Source organism: Bos grunniens, chromosome 8 (assembly GCF_055505025.1).
Source record: "Bos grunniens cultivar Pamir isolate PY7600 chromosome 8, Bosgru_T2T1.0, whole genome shotgun sequence".
Lineage (NCBI taxonomy): Eukaryota > Metazoa > Chordata > Mammalia > Artiodactyla > Bovidae > Bos > Bos grunniens.
In genome coordinates, this window is record NC_141172.1 from 47,954,560 (window position 1) to 47,977,020 (window position 22,461).

The 22,461-nt window shown below is 35.3% G+C and overlaps 1 protein-coding gene across 1 annotated transcript; it reads left to right on the forward strand.

The window, feature by feature from the left end:
• Nucleotides 1-1,709: 1,709 nt before the first annotated feature.
• On the forward strand, nt 1,710-19,601 carry ANXA1 (annexin A1). The gene is made up of 13 exons (XM_086414340.1): nt 1,710-1,774; nt 7,665-7,741; nt 7,838-7,946; nt 8,571-8,665; nt 9,725-9,838; nt 10,275-10,365; nt 11,968-12,047; nt 12,240-12,296; nt 14,079-14,172; nt 15,506-15,601; nt 16,696-16,754; nt 18,109-18,231; nt 19,256-19,601. The coding sequence occupies exons 2-13, from the start codon at nt 7,676-7,678 to the stop codon at nt 19,310-19,312; spliced, it is 1,041 nt and encodes a 346-aa protein (XP_086270466.1). The 5' UTR covers nt 1,710-1,774; nt 7,665-7,675; the 3' UTR covers nt 19,313-19,601.
• The last annotated feature ends 2,860 nt before the right edge of the window (nt 19,602-22,461 follow it).

A 22,461-nucleotide genomic window follows, 5' to 3' on the forward strand; every position in this document is an offset into this window, starting at 1 on the left:
TTAATGCTACTGGTAACCACAAAAACAGGACAAAATGTTTCTTTCAGGTAGTCTTCTAAAAGCTACATGGACTTTTTTCTTTATTTCACAGGAGTGTCACTGTGCATGTTCCAATGTTTCCATTGTCAAAATCAGGAATAAAAATACAAATATAAGATAATTTTGTGTAATTATCTTTTCCTTTTTCACCTGACAAAAATAAATGTGGTATTAAAAAGCTGGTCTACCTCTGTCCAAGATGCAATAATACCAATTTGCAATAATACCAATCAATTAATTAGTTGGCATGTAATTAAATAGTTCAAAACGTACTTGTTATGGTAGGCGACAAAATATTTAGATTAGATGATCTCCCTCTTTAGGATATGTTGACTTCATTAACATTAGCATTGAGAATTTAGAATATGTTTTAAAAATTGACAATCATAAGAAACTATCTTCACTGATTTTTCCAAACCTGATATATATATATATAATAACCTGAGATATCTAAAAGAAAAAAGAACTACTAAAATGTAGCATAAACTGAACTATAATACTATGAGAGAGTTCATACTTACGTATAGTTTAATGAAAACATCATATATAACTTTATAAGGTTTCATGAAGAATAAAAACGAATCATCATCGAGACTACCAAACAAATTTCCTTTCCTTGAGTCAAGTGGGAAATTTCTTGTGATACCTGTTCGTTCTGAAACAGCTGCTACTCCACTAATCCTTTCATTTTGTAGTTCTGGTTTATTGTTCAAATTCTGTAGAATACCAAGGATCTATTTGTATGAAAATTTATATATAACTTAGTCTATAAAAATAATTAATGTATTAAGCCTTTCTCTAATGTCAATATTTTCTTAGAATGTCATAATGGTTATATTTCTAGAATTAACTTTGAGATTTTGAGACAATTTGGAACTTTATGTCTTTTTCATTTCTTATATATATCAACAAGGTATATGCAAGCATAGAACATATTTTGTTTTGAAGGTAGGAAAAATGCTGGTGAAATAGAAATAGAAAACTATCCAAGCTGATTCACATTATTGTATAGCAGAAACTAACACAATATTGTAAAGCAATTATAACTCCAATTTAAAAAATAAAGAATAAAATAACAAAATAATAAATAACAAAATAATAAAATAACAAAAATTACCCAGTATTTCATAACACTAAATTTTGCAGATATATTATTTTTTAATTCTCACAAGAATTCTAGTAAGTTGGCAGCCTAGAAAGTACTATCCCTATTTTACAAAAGTTGAAACAAATTCAGGGAAGTTAAATATGTCCCCCAAATCACATAGTAACTAGTGGTGAAGCTGAGACTTAACCAGTGAGAGTTTTATTTTGTTTTAAAGTTTATGATTTTTCATTCCACAATTCGTCTAACTAAAAAAAGAATGTCAGTCATTGGTATCAGGATTGAGGCAGATAGTACTGCATACTTGAACACCTCTTGTATTCTGCTCCCCTGAAAAAAGCAGTGCAAACTAAAGAAGGGAAAAAAAAAATCTGTACTTCCGTTTCTTTTCCTTCTTGCTGTTAGCTCTGAGTTGGCTTAGCGAATAGTTTTGCAAGGCTTGTTTCACTTTGGGGCAAGGTTGAGCCCTGTATTTCAAACAAAAGACAGCCAGTTACTAACTTCTGGTTGCTAGGTGTGGCCTCTTTGAAATTCTATAAAATCAGAAGCTCAGGGTTCCACTTCCAGCACAAACCGTTCAGAGAAGAATCTCTCTTTAGTTCTTTGTACGAAGGTGAAAAAAACAAAAAGGTAAGTCTTGGTTTTCCTTTAAGTTTTGGCTGTTTTGATAACTTTTACTGTCAGTGTTTAATGTTACTACTGTAGAACTTAAGGCTACTGCACTTATATCTTTGACAAACATTTTTGTAAGATTACATTGGGAATTTATATTTTGGAAATCACAAATTGTAGTTTTATTTTTACTTAGTAAAATACAATTTTAAAAACAAGGAAACTTTGCTTAATACTGGCTTTCTGTACTGTTGGTGAGTTACCATGGAAAAGAAGAGATGAATGTGTTTGTTCCTACAAGCTATGAGTTTCCAGGATCTGTATGAACTTTATGTAGAAATCATGATGGATGGTGGGTGTTTGTGGGGAGCCAGGCCTGAAGAACCCAGAGGTGGGTTCCAGGGACTTAAATAATTTATATTTTTCTTAAAAAAAAAAAAAAAAGATTCAGATCTCATAGTGGAAATTATGCCCTTTGTAATTAACATTTTAAATTAATGTTATGTTCACTCATGCAGTATAAATAAATAAGAGGATCCACTTATTTCATTTAGAGAGGGTGTGGCCACATTCTTTCCCCTGGAGCCTCTGTGTCACAGACTGGCTTTTCAAGTGCAGATTTGAAAACCTAAGGGGAAAGGAAACATTTCCTGGGTGGTGTCAGATAAGTTATCCGTTGGGAATGTCATTAGGGCCCTCTAAAAATTATTCCACTTAGTAGCATCTTGATTGTCGAATGAGCTAATGGTTGTAAAACTCCTTAGAAAAGCAAAAAGCATATCTAAAGTAGAGATTTTACTGGTGTTGGATGTATGTGCAAAAGTGAGGGATTTTTGAATCCTAACCATATATCTGGCTCTTGTTTATTACAACTGTTCCTTCAAGAATTTTTTCTTAGCTCATTCTCAGTGTTAAGTTAAATGATCTGATATCTAATTTTTAGTGCTAGTTAATCAAAAACTACGTACTTTTCTTGCCTAGTTTGTGTCTAAAATTATGTTTGGACTCCTCTGCCCACAGGAATGTATTTTGGTAGGCACATTGCAGAACACCTCAAATGTGGTAAAATGCCAGTTTCATAATTTCAAAATTCCTAGCCTCTTGTCCTGAAGCTGGGTTACCACCCTAGCCCCAGGATCAACCACATCTGGCAGACAGCCATCATTTGACAGATGTTGACAGAATAGCTAATAATAATATTATTAAGAAACCAGCTAGAGTTTCGTGGTTATTAAATACTTTTTCAATCAGAAGATCTGCAAAGATTGGTTTCTATTGATGTTAGCTTGCTCAGCTGCTGCTTGATCTTCTCTAGACCCATTAAGTGATGACATATTTGAAACCAGCGGACATATTATTTTTCAGTGATAAACCAAAAGCTGTCTTTTGAGTAAATGATTTCCTCTTTCCTTAAAATGGGAGAGATTTTTTATGAGAAAGATAACAGACACAATTTATGTAATACCTTCCTTCACTGTGGGCTTCCCTGGCAGCTCAGACCCTAAAGAGTCCTCCTACAATGCAGGAGATCCAGGTTCAATCCCAGGATCAGGAAGATCCCCTGGAAAAGGGAATGGCTATCCACTCCAGTATTCTTGCCTGGAGAATTCCTTGGACAGTGGAGCCTGGTGGGCTACAGTCCGTGGGTTTGCAAAGAGTCAGACACGACTGAGCGACTAACATCACTCCACTTTTCTTTCACTATGCTAATTTTTTCCACCTCCTGGTACTTGAGATGAAATTTAAGACTAGCATTTCAGAGCTGTAATGAATCTCAGCTACTGTGCATTCCAACTCTTATTTTTATAATTGGAGAGCCCTCCTCACCCCTAAAGTTAAATGCTTTCTTCAGGTCATACGGCCAGCTAAAGAGAGTCAAGATATGGCTCAAAACTCCTCAGTTCTTATTTTTACATCCTATAGTTGTGGATAGAAAACATTAGTTAAATTAGTATAGAATTTTTCCTAAATAATTAGCACTGATACCCTATTTGTTCATTCAGTAATGCTTTCCAGCATACTAAGTACCAGGCATTCTGCCAGGCATGGTAGATTATCATTGCCCCCATGGAATGCCACTAAAAATATAGATGAGTAAATAGAAAGTGATAATGCAGAACAATAGGGGCAAGTGTAGGGGTGAAGGCAGGATGCTTTGGGAGAGCACAGATGGTTGGTCGCTTACCCCAGTGTTGAACTAAGGAAGGCCCGTCTGGAGGATGTGATGAGATCTAGGCTAAGTCCTCTCTAAGAAGCATCATTTAGGCAAAGAGAATTGGATATGGAGGATGAAATAGCATGCCAGGCAAACAGAACACCCTACTCAAAGGCCTGGAAGCGAAACATTCATGAAACTACCTTTCATAAAGTGTTTCTTCATAAGTCATGCCTTTGTACAGTCTAATTGTCTTTTCTCACATGAGTAGGTGTGGGAAAGACTTGTGAAATAGATAATCGAGGAAAAAACTACACAGGCCAAAGCACTGAAAAATAAACTCCCTCAGGCTGGGGTAAAACCTGCCACAGTCTCCATGGGCTTACTGTGAATGAATTTGATTCTTAACTATAGTGAAGTGAAGTCGCTCAGTCATGTCCGACTCTTTGCGACCCCATGGACTGTAGCTGGAATTTTATTAATTTCCATGTAAATCAGTCTATAGATGTTCAATTTCATCTTCAAATTAGATGATGCTAAGGACTGAGATGATCTTGGTTTCAAGCTCATTGGTAGCCAGATTAAATATATATTGAGCCAAGGAATATTAAGAAAATAGGCTCTTAAATACCTAGTACATATTCTAAATGTTGCAACTAAAATAAAATAAAATAAATGTTGCAACTAAAAAGAAAGATGGAAAAAAGCCTCTTGTGAACTCATGGGATTATTAATTTTTTATTTTTAATGTACAATTCTAATTTCTAGACTGGATCATTCTCTGAATAGTAAAAATATGTGACAAACATTTATATAGCATGTTGCAGTCTATAAAATGTGTTTGCATGCATTATTTGTTGATAGTTAAGAAATCTTACCTTCAAATTATTAAGTGGGTTTTATCGAGTACAACACATTGGTTTTCATGCAGAGGTTAGGTATTGAAAAAACAGAATGGTTTAGCAATACAATTTGAGCAAAATATTTTTGCTGTTTGTGGTATTTGTAAGGTATGTTGCAACTATTCAAGGTTCTGTTAAAACATGGAGTTGCATTTGAGCACTTAACTAGCAGTATATGATCAAATCTATTTCCTGTAGGGAGTTTTTTTTTTTTTTTTAACATCCTGTCACAATCTTTGTATCTTTAAACTTTGCTGAGAGCTAGTGGATCTTATTAGGCTGAATTGAGATTCCATTTTCCTCTAATTGTTTTCCTGAAGAAGGTTCTATTCAGGCTACTTCTCTTTTCCAGACCATATTCCAGATCACTTTTTCAGGTCACCTAAATAGCTTCTGACCAAAATCTAGCAACACAGAAGATATGTCACAAAGCTGTATTCTCTATGGACATGTGTGAAACAAATTATTTAACCCTTTTATTTTTGTTATTTTGTATAATATAATCAATAGAGAAATATTTTCTAGTCTTTCTCAAGTTTATCCTTTTAAGAAATTAATGCATTATATAAGCATTTTTAAGTGAAAAAATTGTGATGTACAGTAAAGTTTTCATAAAATTTATTTTGAAGTTGTGAGGATCATTTTAAAAGTTATATTTGACAATATTCTTAATCTCCTCTTTGATCACTTTTGAAGTTTTTTGCTTCTAATTGGAAAAAGTGGAAATATTGGAATATCTGTTTCTATTACTGAGGGAAAAATTACTCCACTAAGTGACTGATTGTATCATTCATTTTGAGAATTCTACTTTCTAAAGGGCATGGATGAGATAAAAAATGGATATTTTAAATACCTGCAACCTTGCCAGAAATTGCAAGAAGTTTTGTATATGCCAATTAAGCAAGAGGAAAATGAAACTCCATGTGCCAACAACAGTTGCAGCGGATTATGGTGTAATAGGAACTAAAACCTTGTGCAAAATTGTACACCATGACTTCACCTCAGGAACTAACTTTAAATTGATCAGTTGCTGGGGGGAGAGATTAAATAAGTGCACAATATATTGGTTCTCCTCACAGATGACAGAACAGTAATTTGAACAATTCCCATGATAATTAAGTAGAGCTAGTTTCTGCTTTGGATATTATTTCCCTCATGTATTTAATCTCATTACTTAGAATTTCTGCCCCTTTTCAGCAGGTGGGGATTGAAATACCTTGAACATACCGGTAAAGAATCAGGCTATGGGTTTTACTCCTCATGAGTCATTTAGCTTCACAGGGAGAATTTGAAACTGCTAAGATCATCCTTCCAATCTCTTTCAGATGTACTCATAATAGCAGTCTCCAGAGAAATAAAAGGGTGTGGAGAGATCGATGAGCATAGACCTGGAGCTTAGGCTCCTAAAAAAAAAAAAAAATCCTAGACAAAAAGGATCCTTGAGGGTTTCTTTTGTAGATAATGCAGTAAATGCATTAATTTTTTAACGTACTTCAAGTTTTAAACATATACATAGCTTATTAAATAAAAATATTGCTGAATGATGATAGTAAGTCAAGCAATTTTCTTTAACATACAGTTTTCCGATGGAGGGCATGCATGGTGCAGTTTCACTCTAAAGAATCCTGTTAGAGCAAAGCAGCTGGTATAAAATAATTCTTTCCCAGGATTATTTTGTATTGGTAAAAAAAGAAAAAACACACGTAGGATGAGAATTCAGACAGCTCAAATAGAAGAAATGTGAGTGTAGTGATTATTCCAGGTGCTGAAATAATTTTATACCAAGGAATGGAAAAGAAAACTGAATTATTTCAAGGAGAAATCTCACAAGAATATCTTTTTTTTTTTTTTTTTAGGTAGAGTTTTGAGTTGGCATCCACTCCTGTAGATTGTCATAGATTATCTTACCTTATAAATGCCAATATAATGTTCTTGCTCTACCCAATAGCTTTGTTCAAGTCCTCATTAACCCTACATGGATTCTCCCACAGCTTACTAAGTGGTCTCTAATCTTCCATCTTGCCCATCTCCTAGGCATTCTCTATGACACAGGATGAGTCATCTTTCTGAAATATAACTTAAAAAAAAAAAAACCATTAATGTTTATCCAAAACTTTGGAAACACATTTGAACTTTTAAATTTGAGCTTCTTGAGCTAATAAACTCTTTTCAACTTCCCTAATATGACAAGCTCCTCTGTTTTGTTCTCTTTAACTTTTTAGCCAATTTAATCTCAAACCTTCCCCCAAAAGAGTCTCAGATCACCCAGAACTTCCTCTAAGAATTCTTAAACTTTTGAGTTTTCTTAGGAAGAGCACATACTGGCTTTAAGTTCTTTGAGGCAAAGGATGTTTCAGTTGTTTTTGTGTCCTCAGGGCTTGGTATACAGTGGGTGGTCTGTAAATTTAGGACAGTGAAATGAAACACCAGCTTCGCTCTTTACAGCCTATATATGCTTACTTATAGATGTCATCTGAGCCCTAAGGTTAGGCCTGAATATACTGAGAAAGAGCTACATTTCTGAGGCTTTGGGTTTCTGTTCAAAGGTAGTAGAGTCTCTTTAAAATAAATTCAAATCTAGGAACTTCCCAGGCAGTCTAGTGGTTAGCACTCTTGCTTCCACTGCAGTGGGTGCAGGCTCAGTCCCTGGTTGGGGAGCTAATATCCCACATCTTTTGGCATGCAGCATGGTCAAAAACACACTAAATCTAGCATTGTATGGTGCTCCTAAGAGTAATCCTGGAAAGTAAAAGCAAGGCAGCTCTATGTCTTACATATGTAAGAGAGTGGAGTGGTATGTATATGTGGTGAGTTTGTGGTTTGTAAAAACATCAACCTGTTTTCTTTTCAGATCCTTCAAAAATGGCAATGGTATCTGAATTCCTCAAGCAGGCCTGGTTTATTGAAAATGAAGAGCAGGAATACATTGTAAGTCGAGAGGAAATAAAATAACTTATTTAAATCGTAGTATTAAAATAGAAGCAAATGTAAGTGAATGGACAGTAATTTATTTCTCATTCACAGAAAACCGTGAAAGGATCCAAAGGTGGTCCTGGGTCAGCAGTGAGCCCCTATCCTACATTCAATCCATCCTCAGATGTTGAGGCCTTGCACAAAGCAATCACAGTTAAAGGTAATTCTGTCTTCCCCAAACAGTCCCCTCCTAGACATTTCAGAATGGCTACTGAAAAACAAACATGTGCAATGGAAAGAGTCTGCTTCGTTTTGAAGATACAAGATCTTTATCAATCTCGTTTCTAACAGACTGAATGCTGAAGTCAGCCCCTCTGTTCACACTTAAGGTGTGAACTAGGAACAAACACTGCAACACAGGGCTGGGGAGAATTTCTTCTTCCTTTGGTGTCTCAGACGGTAAAGAATCTGCCTGCAGTGCAGAAGATCCGGGTTCAATCCCTGGGTTGGGAAGATCTCCTGGAGAAGGGAATGGCAACCCACTCTAGTATTCTTGCAAGGAGAATCCCATGGACAGAGAAGCCTGGCAGGCTACAGTCCATGGGGTCACAAAGAGTAGGACACAAATGAGCCATTTTTTCACTTTCTCAGAGAGAAGAGAATGTCATCCCAAGTGCTTCCATCTGATATACAGAGTCGCATCCATGTCCCAGCCTGTTATAATTTATACTTCTTTGTTTTGTTAAGATCTTCATTTGAAGCATCTTGATAATGAATCATTTTTTGACTGTTATTGACAATAAAGAAAATTGATTTTTAAAGTCTAGAGGCCCTTTATTTCCAGGTGTGGATGAAGCAACCATCATTGAAATTCTGACTAAGAGAAACAATGCACAGCGTCAGCAGATCAAAGCGGCCTATCTGCAGGAGAAAGGAAAGGTCGGTTGCAGTGGTTAATTTAGATAATTAATTTCAGTCATATTTATGTTTAAATATAGCGTTTGATGGGCTTCTCAGGTAGCGGTGGTAAAGAATCTTTGCCTGCCAATGCAGGAGACACAAGAGACATGGGTTTGATCCCTGGGTAAGGAAGATCCCCTGGAGTAGGAAATGGTAAGCCACTCCAGTATTGTTGCCTGGAAAATTGTATGGGCAGAGGAGCCTGGTGAACTACAGTTGATGGGACCGCAAAGAGTCGAATACAACTAAGTATGTGTGCATAGATTTTGAAATACAGTTGTCTAGTTCTTTCAGTCTCTAGCCACTGTTTTCCATTACAACTAAGTCTGGGATTACTGTATTTATTTTCTTGGTTGCAATGTAATCAATTCTATCAAATTTGCTGGTTTTATGCATTGTTTTGATTCTTTGCACATGTGGTGTTCTACATTGGAGATAAGCCTTTAACTTGAGCATAACAGACATCAAGATTACTGTTGGCAGTAAGAAATATGTTCTGATTGAAATGTGACTTCTGTTAAATTTTAAACTGAGCTGTTTAATGTCTGAATGTAAAGTTTATATGTATAATTCTACTTTAAAAGTAAGGTTTCTGTTTTATACAAAATATGGGTAATTTTTTTAAGGAGTGTAGTTAGAAAACCACATAATGTCTGATTACAATGCTTATTTGAAAAGTGCAAATCTCAATGGTTGGAAAAGTTATTAATACATTATTTTTAAAGTATTCTTATTACTATTTCTGTTAATACGCAATCCCTATCTTTTGAGCTTTGTCATTTATTCCCTCTATAAAAGATTGAGACTTCTATCCTTTAAGGAGTTATCAATAAATTCAGTAAATTTCATTCTAATCACTCTAGAACCATAAAGATTAAGATATTAAATATTGGGTACCCTTTTCTATGTAAAGGGAAGGAGCTATGAAAAATGGTTGGGTTTAGGACTCAGTAAGATTAGCTACACATCAAATAACACTGCTTTACTATATCACCTAATGTGTTATTTACTAAAAGGTTATATATCTTCTTATTATAGCCCCTGGATGAAGTTCTGAAGAAAGCCCTCCTCGGTCACCTTGAGGAAGTTGTTTTGGCTCTATTGAAAACTCCAGCCCAGTTTGATGCCGAAGAGCTCCGTGCTGCCATGAAGGTAAACCACCTGATTTAAACAAAGCTCCTTTCCTCAAATCATGTCCAAACCACTTATGCCTCCTAGTATATTCTCAACAACCAGCACAGGGCCACCCATCAGTGGTAATAAAATGAATAAGTGAATGAATAAATAAATGAAAAAATAGATGCTGGTGTTAACGACTATGCTCTTTCCACTATCTTCATGATGTTACCATATTTAATAGATCTCACTTTGTATTTATTTGCCAAAATATTGGCATTAAACCCATTTTTTTAAGCAATATAATACATACTTTATTGCAATTAATAAATATTGTGGATATTTATTAAATGTGAGAAATTTACTAAATGTCAGATTCAGACAAATTTTGGAACATAATAACTAGTTGATACTTTTGAATGAAGATTTTTCTACATTTCTTCTTTTTTTTTATTAATCTTTTTCAATTCAGGGCCTTGGGACTGATGAAGACACTCTGAATGAAATTCTGGCATCAAGAACTAACAGAGAGATCAGAGAAATTAACAGAGTCTATAGAGAAGGTAAGTTTTAATGCCTAACAGTCCCAGTGTCTTAGTTGAAAAGGAATTCTGATATACTTTTTGAAAAATTGAGTGTGGATGTTAATTATGGGAAAAGTACATATTAAAATATTTCTTTCATTGTCTGTCACAGGTCTTTCACAAGCACATATGGTTACCAGACACATTAGAGTTGGTGGGGTACAAATAAGGGACACGATTGTTTCAGTCCTCATCAACTTTGCACTTTAAAAAAATTGTATGTCTGGGACAAATGGCCACATAGTATTGCAATGAAACCCTCAGTTCAAAGCTCTGAATGTAAAGAATTTTCTAAAAACATTTCCTACTTTTCAGAGATTCATTTCATAAAAATGTCCCGTTGTCTTTTCACTTTGAAAAGATAACAACAACAAAAACAAGCAAACAAAAACCCTCCAAACATTTGTCCTTGAAAAGGAAAACAGCTTGGTGCTTATAATTCTCTGATGGACGCTAACTACCATTATGAACATAAATGACTTACTCACTGTTAACATTCAGTTAGATTCATGGGGATGAGAGACTAGCCATGGCTCATTTTATCTATTCAGTGAAATATCTCATTTCAATGGTATGCTTAACACTGTAAACAGGATATCTGCAAATGGGTCCTGGGCAGTGCTGAGTCATCACTGTTTTCTTTTTCTAGTTTCCCAAGCCTCTTGTTTTTTTTTTTTTGTTTTATTTTCCCAACCCAATATGTAGCACCATAGAGGATCGTTCTGCGTGATTTTAAAACCAAGCACAGAGAATACAATAGTCCTCGTGTATTATTTTCACAGCAATCTAATAAAGGAATCAGAATGTTTCGATTCTGCAATTCTTACCTTATTATCAATATTTATCTTAGGTCCATTTATCAGTGACAGTCATCAAGAGGGGCATTATTACTATTTTTTTTTTATTTTGTAAAACATAGTTTACAAAGGCAAATAGCCATAAATTATTCCCGAGGTACAGTTCAATGACTGTTTATTAAAATGTTCTGCCTTCTAGTCAACTATAAATTCAGGTAAATTTTTGCTGAAAAAATAATAACAGCATTATTTTTTAATGTTAAGTAAGGGTGTTTAACAAAGAAACATTTTAAATCTTTATCTACTGTAGATGTGTATACATACACATATGCATACATAACTAAATTATATTCCATATAAGATATTTATCATTTCAAAGTAAATAAATACTCTATGTTCAAGCAAGCGCTTTGTTTTATCCTTTTTAAATAACTGTTCTATTCACCCCATTGCTTAAATTCTGGTATAGTTTATTTCAGAAATAGTTATCTAGTAATGTATTCCTGTGCAATTTATTCTTGTTAGCAAAAGCTTTAGGGCTGTAGAGTTTCATTCACAGTATTATCTAAATTGTTTTAATTGCCTTATAGGAAATAAATTTGATGATCAAAAATTGTACTCGCTCTGATTTTGCTTTATTAAAAAATAAAACTATTTGAAATGTGTTCCATAAATCATTGAACATTTGGCATTGCAAGTTGTGAACCAATATAGAGATGTTACATATTATTACCATCACCATTATCACTAGTTTACTACAAAATATACTTTTCCTATTTCTCAGAACTGAAGAGAGATCTGGCTAAAGACATCGCCTCAGACACATCTGGAGATTATGAGAAGGCTTTGCTTTCTCTTGCTAAGGTATAACTAAAATAGATCTGGAAATATCTCTTCTTTGATGAAAAGTAAAATCTTAGATTTCATCTCTCTCTAGAAATGAGCAATTCACTCCTTTTTCTGCAAAGAATATTACTCATCTGATTTTAAGAGCATAAATAAGCCATGTGATTATATGCTAGAAAACTACTTACACGAGAATGGGATATTTTCCAGGGTGACCGATCCGAGGAGCTTGCTGTAAATGACGACTTGGCTGATTCAGATGCCAGGGTAAGCAAGTGCTTATGAATACTCCTAGAATCCACTTTGCTACTTCAATTAGGTCCGACCTGAGGTGAGGTACTACTTGAGGGCCTCCGTGTGAAAGCAGATATGAGGTTCTCCAAAAGGATAATGGCACCTAATGTCCATTCCCTGAAGGATGCCCACCAGCCAGGACTCAAACAATCCATGAGAGGAAATGTGGTCTTTATGTTTTCAACGGTTGCACTGTTCATGAAGCTGGAGAGGATTGAGAAAGAATAGTAAAAATTTGATCTGTTATTGAGAAAACTCTGAATTTTTATTTTACCAGGTATAAGAAAGTAAAAGTGAAAAGAATAAACACATCTAACAATTCTTTAAACAGTGAACATTGGTTTAGAGGTGTAAGTTTATATTGTAAAAATATTATGGTAATGATATTAAAATTATAAAGGTTATCGCATTTATATACTTTCAAGTATATTATTATATATTGTTTCAGTGAGTTTGCTTGTTTTTTAATACATCAGTCTATTGGCAACATTAGAAAAACTGTGTCATTTTGGGACTTGGAATTTTTGTTAAAAAAATGGCATCTAGTATTTACATATGCTGTTCTCATGGTACAGTTAATATTCTCCACAAATTCATCACAGTGAGTTAGTAAAAATAGAAACTTACTTGACTACTCCACTCTCTTCACTGTATCAGTGCATTATCCTGCACATAACAGGCATTTATTGACTTTTGTTGAATAAATGCATCTATATCAGTTGTTTGCTCAGAAAGTCCTGAATAACTTTGAGTAACTGCCCATAGTAAGAAATTACTCTTATTTGCTTGTGATACTTCTGAATTTGCTTTCCATCGTAAGACTATCAGGGAGCTTCCCTGGTAGTCCAGTGGTTAGGAATCCGCCTTGCAATGCAGAGGACACCAGTTCAATCCCTTGTCCAGGAAGATCCCACATGCCTTGGGGCAACTAAGCCCATGTGCCACAACTACTGAGCCCATGTGCCTAGAGCCGGTGCTCTGCAACAAGAGAAACCACTGCACACTACAGCTAGAGAATAGCCCCTGCTCTCTACAACTAGAGAAAGCCCACGTGCAGCTGCAAAGACCCAGTGCAGGAAAAAATTAAGTAAAAAAAGACTATCAGGGCTCTTAGATGTATATTTATGGCCATTACATGGATTAGTGTGACCCAGGAGGAGGGTGGTAATTAACGTTTCAAAGGTAACAGAGCATGTTGGTGACAATAAGGCAGAGATTATCTTTTCCATTTACAAAAGAGGAAAGACTGTAGTTTAATAATGTGAAACTACATAAGATTACTAAGATATCTTAGTACTAATATCTAGGAATGATTAAGTTGCCGAGTCAGAATTTGAATCCAGAAATTCTTACATCAAAATTCAACATCTAGGTAATGGTTGAATTATTGATTTATTAGTACCATTCACTGAAAATTACTTTGAACAATTAAAAGTAAAAGTAAAAATTAGAGAGTGTCCCTTGAAGTTTTCTTGATACAGAATGTAATCTTAAAGCGAGTTAACTCAATAAACATTTATTTTGCATGCATAGATTCAGTCTCTAGTGTTTGCAAGGCAACTTGAGAGATTATGGAAGATACTTGACAAAACAAGGTTTCCATCTCTAAGGAGCTTGTAATCTTAGCATTGCCACCTGCTCTGATTGTATTGGACACAAAGCAGCTGCCTCCAAAATCTTTGAAGAGATCTGGCATTCTTATGCAGATATCAAGTCCTCAGATGGTCAAGTGTTTGTTTTTCTGTTTCTTAACAGGCCTTATATGAAGCAGGAGAAAGAAGAAAAGGGACAGATGTGAATGTGTTCATTACCATTCTTACCACCAGGAGCTATCCCCATCTCCGCAGAGGTAAGAAGAAAACAAATGTTCCCTGGGACTGTTTGCAGAAGTCACTTTTTTTTTTTTTTTTAATGAGGACAAGCAAGAGAAAGGAAAGGGCTTCCCTGGTAGCTCATATGGTAAAGAATCTGCCTGCACTGCAGGAGACCTGGGTTTGATCCCTGGGTCAGGAAGATTCCCCAGAGAAGGGAATGAATGGCAAATACACTCCAGTATTCTTGCCTGAAGAATCCCATGGTCAGAGGAGCCTGGCAGGCTGTAGTCCATGGGGTCGCAAAGAGTTGGACATGACTGAGTGACTAACACTTTCAAGAGAAAGCAAGAAAGAAATCATAATCAGTGGCACTCCGAAACCAAACAGATGCAGTGCTCCTGATCTCTTATTGCTACTTGTGCATTTGTCCAGCTTTGTACAGACACCACCTGATAGTATTTGAAACACATTTTATGACTTTGGCATGTAGAACATTAGTTTGTTATTTTTACTATTTTTTTTTCCTCAAAATATTTGGAATAGGTCTGACAATATATACATGTAAAACAGAACACATGAAATTACAATGAAGAAAAAAACACCTGAGGCTAAGTGAAGAAAAGAGTATCTAGAAACCCCAGAAACAAAAGCTAAAAGAGAGTTCTTGCCACAAGATTTAGCCCAGAGTGTTTTGGAAGTCAAGACAAAGTGCAGGTCGTGATGATTACTTCAAGTTTATTGTTTGTTAACAGCACTCTGTTAGCACTCTGAGATTAGAATTATGAGGAATCTACAACACAGATCTTTATATAAAGAAAGATCCATTTGCTGTGACACCTGGCTCTGATGTAGAGTTATGGCTGTCAATCAAATGTCACTTCTAATAAATGTCAACATTTGCAAAAATTTTCCCAAAATACACAGAAGCACAAAAATAGCCATGTGAATTACATCCTTCAGAGAAGATGATGTATCCAAAATATGCTCAGATGAATAGTTAGATTTACATTGTGTTTTTTGAAGTTCAGTCCTCCTAAGGAATGCTTTGGGCTTCCTAGGTGGCGCTAGTGGTAAAGAACCTGCCTGCCAATGCAGGGTATGTAAGAAATGTGGGTTCGATCCCTGGGTTGGGAAAATCCCCTGGAGGAGGGCATAGCAACCCATTCCAGTATAAGCCTGGAGAATCCCATGGCCAAAGGAGCCTGGCAGGTGACAGTCCATGGGGTCACAAAAAGTCAGACACGACTGAAGTGAGTTAGCATACACATAAGAAATGCTTTGACTTCGTGGCCATGCGTGATTTTGCTAGTTTGCTAAAAAAAAAAACAGGATGTTTTGTACATCTCTAAATTTAAACTTAATATTCAGTGTTTCAGAAATATTCCAAGTATAGCAAGCATGACATGAACAAAGTTCTGGACCTGGAGTTGAAAGGTGACATCGAGAAATGCCTCACAGTTATTGGTATGTAGTCCTGGAGGGGGAAGAGTTTTCTAACTTGAAATTGAATTGTCAATATTGTCAATGTTGTCCAATAATTTATAAAATATAATAATAAGACAAAAACTCATATAATTTATGTTGCAAATAGAGGTACCATGTAAGATAATTGGCAATAAATATTTAGCTAAAGTGATGCAATAGTCTTGTTAGTGATTACAGGTATTATTTCCTTGATTAAAAAGATGAGCAGGTGGAAAATACTGAGCATCTACTTGTACCATGCAATATATCAGGCTGGGCATGGCACAAAGGGAAGTCAAAATGGTCATTAAGAGCATGGCATTTGGAATTAGATAAATGAAGGTCTATATCCTGGTCTGTCACTTGCTGAGTAATCTTGGGCAAGCTTAAAGGATTTAGACCTTCAGAAGAAAAGAATTTTAAAGTTTTCCCTTTTATTCAGATGACTAGTCGAGGTTTGGAAACCTACATTATAAAGCAGTGCTTCTCAAACATTAATGTGCACATGAATCCTTTGGGAATCTTGCTAAAATGTAGATTCTAATTCAGTAGGTCTGGGTGGAAACTGGAAGTCTGCATTTCTAACAAATTCTCAGTTGACACCAGTTCTTTTAGTCCATAGATCACACTTGGAGTAAGAAGGTAGAGAATCTTCTTATTACTGATTGACACATCTGTTAATATTTTATTTGGCAGTTGCCTTGTATTTTATGACTGTCCTGTCCCACTTGGATTTTTTTCTCTTATTACAACAGGAAAAAAAGTATTTCTTGCCTGCCAACATGGCCTTTAACATATCTACTGGTTTCCTTGTTTTCATGAAGAGTATACTCAGGATAGCATGAACTATTGAAGTTGCTATCGGTGGGCTTAGGATAATAGGAGATAAATGATACTGTCAGATGACAGAATATTCAAAATCACCGTCTAGAAATAGCTTCTTTTAAGCCAAATATCCCTTACTAGGGGTGGATGATGAGGAACAGGAAAAGAGAACAGAATCTTACTTGAAAACCTCTGTATTTCTATTTCTTTCATATGTATCTTTCTTCTTTTGTGGTAAAGATGTCAACTAAAACATGCCTCTCTTACAGTGAAGTGTGCTACAAGCCAGCCAATGTTCTTTGCTGAGAAGCTCCATCAGGCCATGAAGGTAACATATGATTTGCTTTGGGGAAAATATTCCTGTGTATGGAGAGAACAGAAAATCCCATATGGTTTAAAAATCACATTTATTTTTTAATATCTTTTCATTAAAAGATTATTTTCTATCCAATGCAAGAGGTAATACACTTCTTAAAATAAAGTTCTGTTAGACTTGTTATACTCTTTTATAGGTAAGATAGTAAGGTGAGCTTGAAAGCAATTTGTAGATTACTCATGATTTGTGTAAAATCTGAGTCAGCAGAGGAAGGGCGATATACTTCCTCTTTTAATGTATGATTTTAGCAACCTGCTAAGATTGTAAGCTTTACAATCTCTTCTAAATTTTATCTTTTTTATTATTTTGCCTTCCATGGCATTGCTTAATATGTCATTCTAAGATTTTAAAATGTCATTCTAAGCTCATTAAAGTGTAAGGTGTTGTTAAGATGTATTTGAGATATCACTTTAAGTACTGCACTTTATTGTCTAGCTTGCATTTTATTATATAGGATGGTACCTATATACTTGTGAAAAGTTATGAAGTTGTCTATTTTTTCCCTTTGCAACTCCAAAGTAAGGAAGTCTTAGGAGAAAGCAATCTAACCATTCAATTAATAGAAAAGAGTCCCTGTGATGTGATAGGCATGTTCTACCAGGTAGTTGGCAGTACAGTTCCTGACCCCATGCCTGCTGTTACCTAGTGAGGTTACTAGATGGGTAATGAGAACACCTAGTATTGTAAATGAGAAGAGGGACCTGTGTCCCAGACTTTGGAAAGCAGTGTAGGTGTCAGCTAAATTACAACATGCTATTTGAACAGGAATTAGCCAGATGAGTGCAGAAGTGTAAGGAATGAAGGGATAAAGCAAGTCTGGTCCTGGAGGAGAACACAGCATGTCCCTTTCAGGATAATAAATATAATTAGAGTGATGGTACATGGTGGAAGAAGTTGTAGAATTAGGCAGGGCATTGTAAGCCCAGGTAAAATGATTGATTTTCATCCTAAAATTAACAGAAGGTCACTAAAAGGTTTTAAGCAGATGAATCAAATGATCAGATTTACAACTTAGAAAGTTTACTTTGCAATTCTTGAATAGCTTAGACAGAGGAAAGACTGGATAGTGGAAGATCAGTTAGGAGGTTTTAAAAGCTCTCTATATAATTCTCTTGTCACAGTTGAGTTCGTGTCATTTTATTACCACTTGTTTGAAGTGTGTGTGTTTGTGCATATATTACTGTGGAAATAGTTTCTCTGTAAAAACTATATAGGTTAGCAAAAGAGCTTCACATTCAAACCCACATCCTACCTTAAAAGTAAGCTTGGAATATAAGGGACACTTGCCATCATTTGTTTCTGACAGGGTATTGGAACTCGTCATAAGACACTGATCAGGATTATGGTTTCCCGCTCTGAAATTGACATGAATGACATCAAAGCATGCTATCAGAAGTTGTATGGCATCTCTCTCTGTCAAGCCATCCTGGTATGTTGTAATTCTCATAATGTTACCCCCACAAATGATAATTTTTTTGCAACTTCTTCATAAAGAAGGGCTGACTTACTGTATCCATAAATTACATATATAAGATTCATTTGTTATATTAAGATACAGAGAATTTTCTTGTGGTCTGGTGGTTAAGACTATATACTTTAACTGCAAGGGACATGAGTTTGATCCCTGGTTGCTGAACTAAGATCCCACTTGCTGCACAGTATGACCAAAAAATAAAAATTTTTAAAAAGATACATAATTTAAAGTAAATTGAACTTTCACTGGTAAAATCTACTAGTGAGTTCTATGTAGAAAGACTGCAGATTTTTCAATAGTCATGGAAACAGTTTACCATACATACATTTAGCAATCAAAATACTTTGGTAGAGATATATAATGATTTATGTTGCAATAAATATTGATCAGAGGATTAGAAACTTTTTACTCTAAAATTTTCCTTAACTTTGTCATATGTAGAAGATATAGAATGCATGTTCAAGTTAGAAAGTAAAAAAGAAAGACAAGTCAAGGAGTTTTGAACTTAATGAAAGATGACTATTTAAATTCAATTTGAAAATAAATAAATAAATAAATAAATTCAATTTGACATTTATATTGGATAACAAAAATCTAACATGAAAATTGAGACTATCGTGGACTTGTAACCTTCACTCTGGTGTAGCAAGTCAGAGGTGATATGAAATTATATTTTGCTATATTTATTCTGTGTTATATTTCATTCTTGGAAAATAATGGCTTTAATGTAGAGTAATCGAGAGAAGTTTGCAATCTGAATTTTGAAAGCTATTGCTTTCATATAATCAATTAAAAATACCAGTTATCTGCTATATAAATTTTATTAATTAAATAAGTGATATTCTTATCCAAGATCCTAAAAAATTGATATACTGTGATGTATGTTAAGCCTAATACAATAATTAGTCTACAATTTAAAAATATTTTCTATTGATTGTGGTCTCAGGTAGCATTAAGTATACTTTATTTTTATCAACAGGATGAAACCAAAGGAGATTATGAAAAAATCCTGGTGGCTCTCTGTGGAAGAGACTAAACATTCCTTTGATGATCTCAGGCTTTTTGATCAGAAGACTTTTTAATCATCTTTTCATTCCATATCATAGATTTAAATAGTAAAGTTTCTTCAATAGAAATATAGTCTAGTAACTTCTTCCTGAAAAATAGCCTATAAATCATTTTTTGTATTACAACTCTTTATAGATACAAAAATTTTTTTTAAATATGGTTATTCCAAACTATAAAACCCTACAAAGAGGTTGTTCTAGTAACAATGCCTAAGAAAAATATTTACCTTGCAGAAAATAAAATGATTTTACAGGACAGTTGGTGTGTTACTGATTTTTCTATTCTGATTTTCTTTTGTGTGTAGTGCAGTTGCTTAATTTGATATCAAGGGACAGGAATCTGAATTTTATATTATGATCACTTGTTGAAATAGATTTTGCATATTAAATAAAATATTCACAGAGTTAGAAACTGTACTTTTTACATTTTTCCATCTTCGTGTGTGTGCTCAGTTGTGTCTGACTCTCAGTGACCCCATGGACTATAGCCTGCCAGGCTCCTCTGTCCATTAAATTCTGAGCAACTAACACTTTTACTTTGCATTGTATGTATTGTAGCTCAGATGGTAAAGACTGTCTGCAATGCAGGAGACCTGGGCTCAATCCCTGGGTTGGGAAGTTCCACTGGAGAAGGGAATGGCTACCCACTCCAGTCTTCTTGCCTGGAGAATTCCAAGGATGAAGGGGACTGGCAGGCTCCAATCCATGGGATCACAAAGAGTGGAACACAACTGAAGAACTAACCCTTTTACCATCTGGTTACAGATTATTGAGATGGTATCTCTGTATAATAGTGGAATTTATTGCATCAGCATTGTAACAGTTGAACATTCTGCTATATTTCATGAACCAGTACAAAGATGAAATGGCATCAGCAATAAAAATTCCTCACTTTTTAAAAAAATGGTAGTTGCATGTATCAGTCAGTTCAGTTCAGTCACTCAGTCGTGTCTGACTGTTTGCGACCCCATGAATTGCAGCACGCCAGGCCTCCCTGTCCATCACCATCTGCCGGAGTTCACTCAAACTCACGTCCATCGAGTCAGTGATGCCATCCAGCCGTCTCATCCTCTGTTGTCCCCTTCTCCTCCTGCCCCCAATCCCTCCCAGCATCAGTCTTTTCCAATGAGTCAACTCTTCGCATGAGGTGGCCAAAGTACTGGAGTTTCAGCTTTGTATAGATTTCTAAGAAACTATCAAACTGATTTCCAGGATGGTGTACCATTTTACTTTCCCACAATAAATGTATAAGTAATCTAGTTTCTCCACAACTTCATCAGCACTTGACATTGTCACTATTTTGTATTTTGACATTGTCTATTTTTTTATTGTTGAATTTTGAGAACTTTTTATAAATTCTAGATATTAGTCCTTTGTCAAATATGTGGTTTGCAAATATTTATTTTCAGTCTGTAGCTTTTTATCATCTTAATAGATAAAATACTTTCTCAGAGGAAATATTTCAAATTTTAATGAGGTTCACTTTTTCCTTTTAATGATTTTGCTTTTGGTGTCACAATCTACAGACTCTTTGCCTAAACTTAGGTCCTGGAAATTTTCTCCTCTGTTTTTCCTCTGAGTTTTATAGTTTTTCGTTGTCTATTTCAGTTTGTGATTCATTTTAAACTAATTTTTGTGTAACATGTGAGATGAGACTTGGTCAAAATTCTTTTATTTACTTATGAATATCCAATTGTTCTCACACCATTTGTATAAAAGGCTATTTTTCTTTTATTGAATTGCTTTTGCACTTTTGTAAAAAAATCAAAATTTTCCTATGAGAGTATTCTTACCACAGAGGTGATAATTTATTCATTCCCCAAATAATTCAGCTGGGTATTAAAATTCTGACTATATCTTAGCTTTATTCACTTAATTGTAGCTTTATTTGCCTTAATTACCTTTCCTTCACTTTCCTCCACGTACATCTTATGGAACAACCATGATGACTTGGCCCATAACATATTAGCCAAACTGAGGCTAGTAGTAAAAAGTGAAAGTGAAGTCGCTCAGTCGTGTCTGACTCTTTGCAACCCATGGACTGTAGCCTACCAGGCTCCTCCGTCCACGGGATTTTCCAGGCAAGAGTACTGGAGTGGGGTGCCATTTAGACATGCTGCTTATTACGTTGCTGACTTTTTTAGTTCTTTTGTTACTATATGTGATACCTCCCTTGTGTGATGGATTGAGAAGTACCTGAGTGGGAAACTAGAAGGAACGTGGTGCTGGTTCATTGAGACAGGATGGATTTATCCAGGTGTTTTTGTTGTCACTGTTCTAAACATAAGGTCAAGGTGGATCAAATAATATTTCTGCCAGTTGAAACTGTGGGGCTTCCCTGGCATCCAGTGGTTAAGAATTTGTGCTTCCATTGCAGGGGCATGAGGAAACTAAGATCTGACATGCCACTTGGCATGGCCAAAAAAAATTCTGCTGGGGAATTCTCTGGCAGTCCAGTGGTTAGGACTCCATATTTTCACTTCAGAACTGCAGGCGGCATGGGTTTGATCCCTCGTTGAGGAAACAAGATTTTACAAATGCCCTGCTGGGCAGCCAAAAAAAAAAGAAAAAGATTGAGTCCACACTTCCTCCTCTTCTAAATTATAAAGAAACTGCCTAACCTTGTTATTCTTCTTTTCCTGTCTTACCATCCCCATCCATTTTCTACTCTTTTTTGCTCCCCTCTGGAAATTGACTTCTGAAGACTTCACCCTACAAGCTCACTTATCTTCTGACTTCTGGGTGAATTCAGGCCTTGGGAGAAAAAGGGAGATCAGGAGGAGGTATTCCTTCTATAGAGATTTTATACAGATTTATAAATCTGATTCTATACAGGTTTATTAACATGTGTGTTCTACAAGTATAACATCTTATGGATGGCCCAAGCTCCCAAGAATTTTTTTTTTTTAGAACTTTCCTTTCTTGTTACTTGGATCCTGGAATTCATGCTGATACTGGTCCTTGGGCGCTGCAAGATGCAATGTTGTTTCCTATAACCTGCTCCACCTCTAAATAGTCCCTTATTTAACACTTAACAGGTAACTCCCAGCTTGGGGGGCCAGTCTTTTCCTGCTAGGACTCTGTATGGGGATACTTTTCAGAGATACTAACCTACATG

Coding starts and splice junctions, on each gene's coding strand:
- ANXA1 (XM_086414340.1), top strand. CDS start 7,676: ATGGCAATGGTATCTGAATTCCTCAAGCAGGCCTGGTTTATTGAAAAT. Junction 9,839..10,274: donor AGCTCCGTGCTGCCATGAAG/GTAAACCACCTG, acceptor TTTTCAATTCAG/GGCCTTGGGACTGATGAAGA. Junction 14,173..15,505: donor CTATCCCCATCTCCGCAGAG/GTAAGAAGAAAA, acceptor CTTAATATTCAG/TGTTTCAGAAATATTCCAAG.